The sequence below is a fragment of the Anabrus simplex genome, chromosome 10 (genome assembly GCF_040414725.1).
Source record: "Anabrus simplex isolate iqAnaSimp1 chromosome 10, ASM4041472v1, whole genome shotgun sequence".
Classification (NCBI taxonomy): Eukaryota; Metazoa; Arthropoda; class Insecta; order Orthoptera; family Tettigoniidae; genus Anabrus; species Anabrus simplex.
Window position 1 is genome coordinate 44,598,502 of NC_090274.1, and position 13,877 is coordinate 44,612,378.

At 37.6% G+C, this 13,877-nt stretch overlaps 1 protein-coding gene across 6 annotated transcripts in view; it reads left to right on the forward strand.

Moving 5' to 3' along the window:
- The window catches only part of LOC136882423 (beta-glucuronidase), a 156,174-nt gene that overhangs the window by 100,448 nt on the left and 41,849 nt on the right, over positions 1–13,877 (forward strand). For 4 of the 6 annotated variants that reach the window (XM_067155065.2, XM_067155064.2, XM_067155066.2 and 1 more), the window contains exons 12-13: positions 1,886–2,024; positions 5,639–12,341. In XM_067155065.2, coding sequence (XP_067011166.2) covers positions 1,886–2,024; positions 5,639–5,760 — 261 coding nt within the window. In that variant the 3' untranslated portion in view covers positions 5,761–12,341. Of the gene's footprint in view, positions 1–1,885; positions 2,025–4,634; positions 4,718–5,638; positions 12,342–13,877 lie in introns of those variants that run through there. The other 2 variants (XM_068229530.1, XM_067155067.2) reach the window with 2 other exon arrangements.

Below are 13,877 nucleotides of genomic sequence, written 5' to 3' on the forward strand. Positions count from 1 at the left end.
TTTAACCGTCTTGCACTCAGCGAGCCGATCTATCGCCGAGAGGTTATAGCGAGAGCGCTTACAGTGCCGATATATAGGCTCTGTCCTATTTAGGGATTTTGGTCATTTGTTTGGTTGTTAAATGGTAACAGATGATCATGACAGTAATTTAAAGCGTTGGGTTTTCATTTTACTCAACACATATATCCACCAGCCCTACGAAATATTTTTATTTTCGAAAGATAAAATTTATTGGCTTTGAATGTTTATGTTGTGGCTGTTCAAAGTTGTTATTGGGTGGATCTGTTTTTGGTTGGCTTACGAATACAACAATTTGATCTTGCTATCAGTTTAGTTTAGAGTTTGTTTTGTTTCTTTGGTATATCATGTGTTCACTGTACTTCCCGAACTATAATTATACATCTTCTCATTAGTCTGTTGTTGCATGTGCTTTCATCATCTTATTCTCATAACAGCTGGGCTGTGTTTAAGGCTGAATGATTCCAGTATCCTTGAATTTTCTGATGATTTAGACAGTAATAGTGACTATTTTGTCGAAAGTGATTCCCGTTATGTGGGAGGTGACTATTTTACCCCTGAAGATTTTCACACAGTCACAGCTGCTCACCGTGCATCGGACCATGAAGAAGCTGACATTGATGACAGTTACATGTACAGTAAATCACAGTGAATAACTTTGTGCCATACTTCATGAGTGAATTGCAGCACACACATCATATTGATGTCAAATTATTCAGAATTAAATGTTCTATCTTTCAGGTTTAAGAGTAAAGAGACTGGGCAAGTTGGCTGTGCGGTTAGGGGTGCGCGGCTGTGAGCTTGCTTCCGGTAGATAGTGGGTTTGAATCCCACTGTCGACAACCCTGAAGATGGTTTTCTGTGGTTTCCCATTTTCACACCAGGCAAATGCTGAGGCTGAATCTTAATTAAGGCCACAGCCGCTTCTTTCCAACTCCTAGGCCTTTCCTATCCCATAATCGCCGGGTCGGTGTGACGTAAAGCCACTAGCAAAAAAATTAATAGTAAGAGTAAAGAAGAAAGACGCAATAATGTCTGATCTTTCTGTCACTGAAAATCATTATTAATTTTTCAACATTTAGTTTCAAAGTTTAATAAATTTTTTCCCCCTTTACCAGTAATAATAAAGGATCAATGTCATGGTCACTTGTGAAGTTTCATGGCTGATGATGGTTCAAAGAACCAGAACATATAGTAATTATTTTAGTGTTTATGATGTTTGAATCCATCTCTTTTTCAGTTTCGACTCAGTCTGCCAAAACTAATTTTGAGTAATACGTTTATAAACTATGTGCAAAAGAAAACACATAGTAACAGTATTATACTTGAAAAAGAAACAACTTAATTAAAATAGAATGACATGTTTCGTTCTTGAAAGAACACCATTATATTCTATCAAATCACACTCAAATACTTAGAAATTTATAAACATTTATATTTATTTCTGTTTGAATACTTGAAATCTGGAACTTTTATCTTGCGCGTGCATGTGCACACACACACACACACTTGCCTAGAAGAGTGTTAAATATGAGAGGCACCACTTACTGTGAGTCTAGGGTGTGGGAAAAAATATGCCACTGAGCTGGAGTAGAAGATTATTTTGTTCAGAGAATATTTCTGAGGTGGTGGAGGTGCAACATTATCTGTTGGAAAGGCATTTTCCATGCACATCAAACCTTTGCAACTACTGGAGTTGCACTGAAAAAAAAAAGAGAGAGAGTGTGTGTGTGTGTGTGCGCATGTGTGTTTGCGCGCGCATGTGCGTGAGTTAATAGCGAGATTACTGATAGCACAATTCAAAGGTTAGCACCTCTGGGCATCACATATTCTACTCAAGATGTCAATGTCAATTATTATGTTCCAGTTACCTGTCGCTCTCTGGACGGAGGATTATCAAGCCGCTCTACTTTATCAGTACTTCAGAGCCTTTGATGAATTACGTGAAATGGGTTTCTTCATTGGTGAACTTATCTGGAACTTCGCAGATTTTGCAACGGCACAAGGTAATGTGACAATTAACATTATGTCCATAGAAATAAAATAATTTTGCCTGTACAATTCAAAGTTTTTCCTCTTACAGTAGAACCTCGATAACCTGAAATCGGTTAAATCAAAATCCCGCCTAATTCGAAGAAGCTCTTGTTCCTGGAAACATTAGGTATGGTTTTGCATAATATATAAATTGTTTAATTCGAAATACGGATAATTCGTAATTTGAAGACAATGTCGGTCCCATTACCGAAATTCAGACTTTTAATTCAAAACTACCTTTATATTAAAATAAAATAGTATTTTACACAGTAATTTAAATTCAAAATTTATCCGCATCATGATAGAACGCATCTTCCGGAACGTACAGGGGTAGCTTTCCCAGAGATCTGTTACATGCCGACATCGTACGCCATGGAGTGTCAAATGGACTTTTTTCCGCCCTTCAAAAATCCGACTATCTCTGCCAGGTTTGAACCCGCTATCTTGGGATCCAGAGGCCGACCTCTACCATGGATCCACAGAGGCAGCTAAAGAATCTGATAATAGAAGTTGAAAAAATGAAGGTAATATAGAATGAAAATGTATTGTAAAGAAATTGATTCATCGCCATAAGACCTATCTGTGTCAGTGCGACGTAAAGCCACTATTATTTAAAAAAATTGAGCTATGGGAATACAATATTCACAATCCCAGTTGATTTATTGATGTGAGTAGGATAAAAGTCTCGTAATTAAAAATAAATAATATAATTAATGAAGGGAGCCTCCGTGGCTCAGACGGCAGAGCGTCGGCCTCTCACCGCTGGATACCGTGGTTCAAATCCCGGTCACTCCATGTGAGATTTGTGCTGGACAAAGCGGAGGCGGGACAGGTTTTTCTCCGGGTACTCCGGTTTTCCCTGTCATCTTTCATTCCAGCAACACTCTCCATTCTCATTTCATAGCATCTATCAGTCATTAATAAATCACGTTGGGAGTGGCGACCCCATCGTACTAATAGCCTATATCTGCTTCATTCATTCCATCCCTGACCCGGTCAATGACTGGAAAACAGGTTGTAGGTTTTCATTTTCATTTTCAATTAATGAGTGTACTGTAAGGTTAAATGCAACATAAAGTGACAATAGGAGTAAACGTTGCCTATAATTAGTAGGGGAGTAGAAATGGTAACTTATGGCATAAAAGGAACATTACAAGAAACTTAAAATAAAGCCTAAAGTAATTAAATCATTACAGATTTAACTTGAATCTTTGTGTACAAAATGTACAGTAGTTTAGGTTTGTTTTTTTGCTTTACGTCGCACCGACACAGATAGGTCTTATGGCGACGATGGGATAGTAGGAAGAGCCTAGGAATGGGAAGGAAGCGGCCGTGGCCTTAATTAAGGTACAGCCCCAGCATTTGACTGGTGTGAAAATAGGAGACCACGGAAAATCATTTTCAGGGCTGCCGACAATGGGGTTCGAACCGACTATCTCCCGATTACTGGATACTGGCTGCACTTAAGCGACTGCAGCTATCAAACTCGGTAGGCAAAAATTAGGACATAGAACTAAATAATGCTCTAATTTCTTAAAGGATGTAATAATAAAAAATGATAATAATGAGGAGACGATATGGAACTTCACATTTATAATGAACTACTTCAATCAAGACCTGAATTTTTTACGTTTAAAAAAATTGTGCACTGTGCATATATGTTTTCATTTGTTTCCGGTATTGCACTTTTTACTATATTTTTTTCTCTTCACAGTTGTTTCTTCACGTCAACTGTTCTAAGTATTCTATAGGAGCACAATTACTTATTCAATTATATTTAATTTATTTTATATTTATCTATATAATTACTTTCCCGCGACTGAGGAAAATTACTGGATCTTCAAGCTATTCTCCATTTTACTTTGGCGTTTGAAACCATAGTGCCCAATGTTGAATGTGTCGCGTGATCACCGGGAGCTGGCAAGTTGCTTCAATGGATCTACTCGTCTTCAACTCCTGCACGATTATGGATCTTCGTATGTGTTCGACTGTGATGTGACTTTGTGCCTGACAGTGTTTAAAAGTTGGCTCATTTAACCGTTCTCCGCTATTCGTAAACATTGTGGGACTTCGCCTAGCGCTGCGTGTGCCATGCTGCCGCTCAGAGAATTGCGCACTGTTTCCTTTTGAGTGACTTGCATTTTACTTCTTCTGAGTTTTACAGTGTCTACCCCCGTTCATTTTTATATCGCCTCTTCTACTGATCCGGACTGTACTTGATCTTTCATTTCCTTTTCCTATGCATTGCTTTTCATGTTTTAATCGGCTGATGATGACCTGGACTAGGGTCGAAACCGGTACCATTTCTACTTATTATTAAATAGGAATGTAATTCACTACATTTCTTATTATTTTGTATTGAATAGGTTGAATCTCTTTATCAATTATTTCAATTTTAACTGTAATATTCTTCAATACGGAACAATGAAATTTTTAACTTTAAAACTACTGAGTAAGTCGGGTGCTCAATTTCTCATAAAAACAAAATGTAATTGGAGGCAAATGAATTTTTTGAAAAGTAACATAATTATTTGAGATGGTAAGAATTTTCATTAATGTTGAAAATTTTGATTGATTTACAGTTATTGTGACTCACCTTCGATGCCTGGAAATGGAGTACACAGATGATCAATATTTTTTTTGATTAATGTGTAAAAATCCTAGGGAAGTTCAAGAAGTATCAGTACTTGTAAATTTTTTTTCTTCTTCACATTCAAAGAGAAGAGTTTAAATTTTATTTTGAAAATAATGTCTTTTCTTTGTCTTCAATAATTGTCCATTTTCTTTTTTTTTTGGGTGTAATTTCTTGTGCCAGCCATCGCCTATCCTGCCACCAAAATGCCCTGCGAATATAAATTTTATTAAGAATGTCCTGATATAGCAATTTCGGCTTTACGAACGTTCCACCCTTGGAATTCTAGTGCAACCTGCTGAGCGACCCTGGAAAAGGGGACAATATCAAGAGATTTTCTTTCATCTCTCTTGATACTTCACATTTTAAGATCCCTTTTGTCTCCTCTACCACTCCCAGAATCATCTAGGCATAAGACGATCTGAAGAGTTCCTCTTCTTTCCTCTATAATGACGATTGTATTGAAACTTTTGAACTCTGTGATTATTCTTTCCCCCCACACTCTGTGTTTGTGCTATTACTGTATTATTTGGTCACTGATCTACATTGGTTTCCTTCACGTATCATTTACATCATCTCTTGCCTTTTCCTAAGTTTAGCCAAATTTCTTTTTATCTTCTTCTTCTTCTTCACACATTAAAACTGAAGACCTGTCAAGAATGTAGAAACCCATCCTTTTAATGAAACTTGGAAACAGAAATAAGCTCACTGGGGGCTGAGAATAAATGGATGTAAGAAGAACTGCGATTGATGAGAAGAGAAAGCATATCTGAAAACAGTTATGTATGAAGATATGGAGATAGTCCTTGTCTGTTTGTGTTTCCATGTTTGTTCTTGTCTCCTCTTTCTGTTGCTTCCTATTATGTGTTCCTTTTCATGTTTCTAGCTTTCCATATATGGCTAAACAACAAAATAGTCACTCATGGAATCTAAATTCTCTGCTCTTGTTTTCAGGTATTACGAGGGTTGTTGGAAACCACAAAGGTATTTTTACTCGTGATCGTCAACCCAAGGAATCGGCACACGTGTTGAGGTCTCGTTACCAGAGTTTGAATAAAGGCTTCTCAGACTTCTGACCAGTGAAAACAAAGCACAAACTCAAAAACCTCAATAAGTTTAGAACAACTTTTGTAATGTTCCTAGCTCAAAAATGTTTCTATTTTATGTCTGTGATACGGTACTGAAAGTGTGGCAACATAGAATTAGGTCCTTCTCCAATATAATTTTCTTCATCGTAAAAATAACTATATTGACAATCGATTGTAACTTACTGGAGGTTCTTTTCACTTAATTGTCATCGTCATTCCCCAACTCCAGTTCAAGGGGCAAACATCATGGGATAGGTACCTAATATCGTCAAGAAGATGCACTGAAGCAACTCAGTGTGGCATGGTTTCTATTAGTGGCCCGATAACTAATACTAGTTGAGTCTTGCTGCCTGGAAAACACCTACAGATTAATTGTATTTGTAGGTGCACGATCTTAGGTACCAAGAGACCTCTCCCGTTCGTCCATATACTGTATCCTGAAGAAAGTCATGTTGGACGGACATCATCCAGTTGCAAATTCTTATCACATTCCTAGTGTTCAGTCTGACTCTAAAAGACAAACATTTCAAAGATGATACAGGTCTGGCCATTTCCAGGTCAAAGGATAGCACTGCAATTTTACAATTTGTATCCTGCAGTCCCTCAAATTGTCCTACCAAATATTACCTGTGTTCTGCCTACGTTTCACCAAATACATTGCTTCTTCATAATTATTCGTTTTTTTCCAGATTCACTCTGGATAGTGTAGTATACCAAACCCCTCTACCTTGCTCGATCTTTTCACCATTCCTCTTCTAGCACTATATTGCTATCAACTTCTCTAGTTTCAGTAAAGTTCTTTACAGAGTTCCTCCATCTCATTCTAGGCTTCTTTGCAGTCACTGTATCCATGGATGTTCTTTTTGGAATTCTCTTCGCTTGCATCTCATCATGTGTCCAAACCATTTCAGCTTTGCTATGTCAATCTCTTCTTGAAGTTTACAGATCCTATTCTTCTCCTTGTTTCCTCATTTCATATTCTCTCTTGTCTTTTCTTTCCCTGTATGCTCCTCAAAAACCTCCATTTGGTTGCTTGGATCTTACTTTGGTTTTGCATAAACAGGGTCCAGGTTGCTGAAGCAGAGGTCAATATAGGTTTAGAATACGATGAGATGCACTTCACTGGCACATCCTTGTTCCATACAATGTGTATCACACACTAGTAGAAACTTGCAAATGGCTGTATTCTTAAACTAATTTCTCCATCCAAATTGCCATCCTGCAATATCACACTGCCCAAATATTTAAAATCATTCAGTACTTCAAGAGGTTCATTTCCTATTCCTATCACTCCTCTGGCTGTTCTCTTGTTACTTGTGTCTGTACTTAAGTCTTCCTTATCTTGGAAAGGCAGAATGGTTTAGGAATAAGGCTGGACTAAGACAGGAGAGTGTGCTGTCACCTCTTTTGTTTATTATAGTCATGGACAAAATTGTAAAGGAAACAAAGGAAGCCTATGGAGATAAAGAGATGAAGATACTGCTATTTGCAGATGATGATGTGATCTAGGGAAAGAACAGCAAAGAAGTGCAACAATAACTAGATGTACTGAGCAAAAAAATTAAGAAGTATGGCATGAAAATCAGTACAGAGAAAAGCAAGACTATAGTGATATTGAGAGGGGAAAGGCAAGGAAAGGGCACTGTGAAAATTGGAAGTCAGAGTCTGGAAATTGTGGACAGCTTTATATACCTAGGAAGTGAATTAATGCAAAATACTAGGGTGGACATGGCAATTAGCAGGAGGGTACAGCAGGGTAATGCATTCTACCAAAGTGTAAGAAAACTTGTATGGAACAAACAAGTACCAAGAAAAAGTAAAGAGATAATGTACAAAATGTACTATGTACCCATACTGACTTGGACTTTGACTAGCAGGCAAGAGAGTAGAATTCAAGCCAGTGAGATGACATTGCTAAGTAGTATGTTGGGAAAGGCAAAGAAGGCAGAGAAATGAAGATGTCAGGAAGGAAGTTGGGATAGGAAACCCAAATGAGAGATTTGAAAATAATAAACTACGGTGGTTTGGGCATATAAAGAGGATGGAGGAGAATAAAATTCCAAGACAGATGCTGGAGGCAAAGTACGAGGGCAGGAGTGCAAGGGGAAGACCTAGAACAAGGTGGATTGAATCTATGAAGAGCGGAATAAGAAGACGAAATTTAGACTGGGACAAGATCGTGGAAGAAGAATGGTGGAAGAAAGAGGAAGGTAGAGAAGTGCCATAAATACCCCGACCCGACAGGAGCTGGATAAGGGGAAATGATGATGATATCTTCCCAAATTACAATGATGTACTTGCTCTCCCATCATCTTCTTTGCCATTATGTAGAACTCCATTCATGATAATGAAGAGTAAGGGGGATAATACACTTCCCTGTTTCAACTGTGAAACTTTCAGTTTGACCTGTCTCAGTTCTGACAGCTTTCACAGTTTTGATACAATGCTATTGCCATCTGCATTGTTTCATTCCCAGCCTGTGCCTTGGTCAATGTTTTCTATACCAAATGCCTTGAGACACTGTCATATGTCTTATCTAGAAAAGTCATTACCAGTCCATATTCACAATACTTTTTCATTATTTGACTTAATGTAAACATTGGGTCAAATGCGGACCTGCCTCTTTTGAATCCATACTGGCGTTGTGCAAGTTTCCTGTTCCTCTGTCTCTTATTCATTTATCCAAGATTCTTTCAAGGATCTTAGCTGTATGAGGGATCAGCGCCACTCCTCTGTACTTTTCACACCGCTTCCTATCTCCTTTCCTTAACGCATTCAAGTCACAAAAATGGCCACATTGTTGACTGTGGAATCTGATTTAATTTGCCTGCCCATAGTTTGAGCGAACCTGTCACACAAAAACATGCATAAAGTAAAAACTAATGCAGATAATTCACTCAAATTTCACTTTCATACCACTGAAGGTTATGACTTACCCATTCTTCATTCCTTGGCTGTGGTACAAATGTTTCACTCGAAATAATTTCAAAAAGAGCGGATCTGTGTACTTCAAAAACAGCACAATTTCTGAAACACCGCTGTATCCATGAAATGGATACATATCCGGATTATCGTCTTTTTTCTCAGATTTCCCAGATTTGGAAGAACCTGGTGGAGCACTTTCACTCTCACTTTTCTCGATATTCTCCTTACTTCAAGAACTTTCACTGTTGCTATCACTATCCTCAAACTCAAATTCATTTTACAAAACGTCATTATTGCCATCTAAAACAATGTCTGCAAGCGCTTTCAATCTCTCTTCAACGTTACCGCGAAACCGATTCTACTGCATAATGAATATTGAATACTGAAGAAAATAAACTGCTATTCAACAATTCCATTGTCACACAGAAATAGATTGAGCAATGTTTACCAACAGTACATGCTTTTAGTTTCTTACCGTGTGTGTTGTTAGAAATTATATTGCAAAGGTAATCTAATATACGAAGATAACCGAGGCACTGTGTCATTGCGAGCTGAGGTCGTAATTTGATTCAGGCGCCAAAACACAGCTCATCATATGACACGAATGGGTTAAAGATCAGCGTAATGACACCTTTTGCCCTCTCCTTTGGAACAGTCTTTTCTCTCCATATCACTCGGAAAAGTCTGTACAACCACTGTAGAGTAGACCAATCGTTCCTGCTGCTATTATAATTTCTGTAGTGACCTCATCAATTCCAGCTGCTTTGCCTTCTCTCATCCTTTTGGTGGCCCTCTTAATCTCTGACATGGACACCTTGTTTCCTTTATCTGTTTGCAATGAATCTGATACTTGGACTTCTCCCTCTTGTACTGGGTAATTTGTACATTGTAAAGCTGCTGAAAATATTTTTCCCGTCTCTACTAGACTCGGTTTCTAACGACTTAAAGATAAGAGGTATAGAACTAAATGAGGCCACAACACTAGTTGCAAATCGAGGATTGTGGCGACGTTTAGTAAATTCACAGATGCTTGCAAACTGAATGCTGAAAGGCATAACAGTCTATAATGATTATGTATGTATGTCTGCAATATATCCTGCTACTGCATCATCACTTCCTCCAGTTTAAAAAGAATAAAGTTAGAGCACTTTCACCTGTGTTTTTCTTGTTGTTTTCCTGCTAGAATAAGATATTTTTGCTTTTCCTATTACATTTTCTTGCAGAGAATCAGTGAATTTTTTTGTCAGCATTTCTCATTTTCCTCTTGAAACACTTTGGAGCAATCGTGAATTCTGTCATTCTGTATCTCAGCCATCTTTTTCTATGCTTGTTTCTTTCATTGGATTGCAACTTTTACTCTTGTCATTCCACCAGTGCATTTCTCGACCTTTTATCTTTCCTGATACTCTTCCACAGATTCCACCACGACTGTCTTAAAGTATGCCCATTCTTCTTCCACCATTGCGATGTCTTCTTTAGGTAATCTTGTTTTAAATTATGCCTGAAACTTTTATTTCCTTCTCCTGTAATTTCCACAACCTTACATTTCTCTGTCTTATCTCAGTAATCTTTTTTTATTTTTCCCATCTTTAACTTTGCTACCACAACTTGGTGATCTCCTTCAAACAGTTCACTGATCCCAATCACCTGCAGAATCGCCCGCCTCCATAGCATAACAGTTAGCACTATTAGCTGATGTCATTAGGGGGAGGGGGGGCAGGTTCAATTCCTGGTACTGCCAGAAATTTAAGAATGACAGGAGGGTTGGTATGTGGTTAAAATGGTACATGCAGCTCACCTCCATTGGGGGTATGCCTGAAAAGAGCTGCACCACCTTGGGAGTTTACTTTACTTTACCTTTAGAATCTCAAAACAGGGTTGGTCCATTCAACATTATCAAATGAGTTTTATAGATCTGTGAATGACATGTATGTGGGCTTGTCCTTAATTCTCTTCTCTAAGATCAAACAAAATCAGAACTACTTCACGTGTTCCTACACCTCTTCTGAAGCCAAACTGATCTCTGAACTCCGCTTTAGATTTTCTTTCCGTTCTTCTGTAAATAATACGTGTGTTAAAATTTTTCAAGCATGCGATCCACAACTAATGGTGCAATAGTTTTCATACTTGTCAGCTCCTGCTTTCTTGGGAACAGGTATATCAACATTTTGTCTAAAATCGGATGGTACTTCTCCTTCATACGTCTTGCACACTAAATGAAATAACGTTGTCATGTCAGTTTCTCCTAAAGCTTTGAGGGTATGTCAGCAATTCCAGGAGCCTTGTTCCTCTTTAGGTCTCTCAAAGTTCTGTTGAATTCCGACCTCAAAATTGGATCTCCTATTTCGTCAGTGTCAACAGCCTCTTCTTTCCCCTTGGTACAACTGCTGGATATGTTCTTGCCATCTTTCTGCCTTATTATCTTTCCCTAGAAGTAGTTTTCCATCTGAGCTCTTAATATTCATACATCTAGTTTTCATTTCTCCAAAGGTTTTATTGATTTTCCTATATGGAGCATCTACAGTATCTTTCCTACAACCATACAAACTTCAACATCAGTGTTCACCCTGGGACCTTTTCAATGGGCCCTGCCGTTTTTACAGACCACGTGGCTAACATAACCAAGATGTGTGGTAGTTACATAATATTTTGAATCATTAGGTGCTCCAAAGTAAAATGTAAATACTGTAAGACTGTTTATTTAAATGATAACTCTTCATTATTGTCAGCATAACTGCATCGATTACATCGGAGTTTACAGGTTTAGCTTGACTATCACGTAGTATTGTGTGTGAGCGGTGTCTGGATTTGCCTGAAATCTCATGCAAACACTCAATTCCACCTGTATGGCACTCCACAGCAACAGAGTGGTGAGCCCTGGTGTTACATGATTATGAACGAGCAGTAAAACACTAGAAGTCCATAATACTCTGTTATGTCTTGTTTGTGATAACACTAAAATAGTTCAATTTTGCAGATGTTTACCTGTCTGATATTATTGTTAATGCCCTGAGGGGAATACATTGAAATTTTATCATGTTCATTTTTTTACGTACTGTAGTATTCCCCGCCCGGCTGCTCATTCCAGCACCCGGCTAATGAAAATTTCTGGAGAGAACACTGAACATCCTTGCACTTCTCTTTCAGCCATTCTTCCTTAGTTGTCCTGCATTTTCTATCTACTTCATTCTGTAATCGCCTGTATTTTTTTCTGTCCTAAATTTTTAGCATTCTTGTACTATTGCCGTTCATAAACACGTCTAGTATCTGCTGATTTTTACTTAATCTTATCTTTCTTCCTAACATTTTTTCAGCAGCCCTAATGATCTCATTCTTCATGACTGTCCATTCTTCATTTATTGTGTTTCCTTCAACTTTTTATTTAGACCTTGTGCAAAATGTTCTTTGAATAGATCCTTCACTCTATTTTCTTTCAACTAATAGGCTTTTATTACGATGGGTTTGCCACTCCTTAATACCTAGGTTTCTATAATATATAATTTTAGTTGATTAAAACTTCAGTAACTACAATAAGACATTATCTATGTAATGTATTTGATTTAAGTCAGAAATGGTACAAATATTATATCGTGTTTCTCTTTATTTCTCTCTTGTACTAGTGTAATAAAAAGCATCTTTTATCATTGTGTATTATGTTACCAATTGCAGAAATCCCTCTCTGGTATGCATTACTTAAAGAAGTCGACTGTGATGAAGACATTTTATATTTTTTTAAAGTAATAATATTTAATGCTATGTACAGAGATGCCAACGGATTTTCCCTAGTCTCTACAGAAGTGGTACTTATTATGTAACTTGTAAGAGACAAATGTGTTCATTCTGAAAGTCAATGACCCTCCGATCCAACACTAGTTTATTTGTTTACAAGAACTGTGTGACATTTTCCATCTTTGCGAGCGTGAAGACGCGATGCCATCGGTTGAAAACGATGAGGTGAGGCCGGCAGTTTATCTGGAGATAAAGCATTCAGAAGTGTCTATTAAGAGCAACTACTTTGTATTCATCAGTGATTTTTGTTTAATCGAGAACACCGACCAAGACAAACTGGAAGTGGAATTTTATTCCTACCAAGCAGATCCATTAAATGAAGACATTTCAAACGGAAACAATGGACTAAAATTTCAAAACAGAAAGATGCTTCTGGAAACATTAAATATTCAGTTCTTCCTCAAGTGATGCTTGCCATTTTAATCATACCTCACAGCAATGTTTCAAATGAGCGAATATTCAGTACTTTTCGCAAGAATCACTCTGGCTTTCGACCAAAAATGAATACAAGGTCTCTTAGTGCTCTCCTAATGGAAAAAAATAAAAATGCTATGCTCTGAGATCTGTTATCAAAAGCAGTTTTCTGAGAAGGATCTCTTTGAGGCAAAAGAAGCAACTGTGAAGATGCGGCAAGGAAAGTAACTTATATTGGTGTGTAATTTGTTTTGTTTTGAACCCGTAGGAATAGAAAAACATCTTGATATTAACTGAAATTGCATATTATAGGGTCAAGATGAAATGATGTATTACGGCTGGCTGTACTCCTACAGCAGTGAAAAGGCTTACATTGCCTCACTCTCCAATTGGTGTTATCTAAGACCCAGTGCACCCAGTCTTGTGTTGTTATACAGTTATGTCAATGCAGAAGTGCTCACTTGTCACAATACTATGTGTCGGAGTCCTTTCAACTGTTATAGACTTCAAGAAACACACGAAGTTAAGCATTTTTAATATCAACTACTCCAGGATTTGGACCTGCAATTTTCAACAAAACCAACTACACTCTGCAGCTAATCAATGACACTACATTTCTACTTGTAAAATGTAAATTAAAAAATATGCAAAAGCATGGAAATTTCTGGAAGAAAACAAAACTACAATATGGTTCCCATCAAACACAACTTGAATAAATAGCCACAAATCTTCTCTCCATAAGTAAAACTGAAGACATTAAGCTGAAAGCTCTTTACAGGGATTTTATAGATCTTGAAAAAGCCTGTTACTACATCCCTAGGGGATATTGTTTGGACCACCCTTTGAGAACAGGAAGGATTTTATGATGAATTTTTGCAAGTTTTAGGTCATTTAATAGTCTTCTTTTGTAGCATTTGCATGTGCATATTAATGTGATAAGGTCCCAGTCATCATTGATGTGACATCCCAGGTAAATG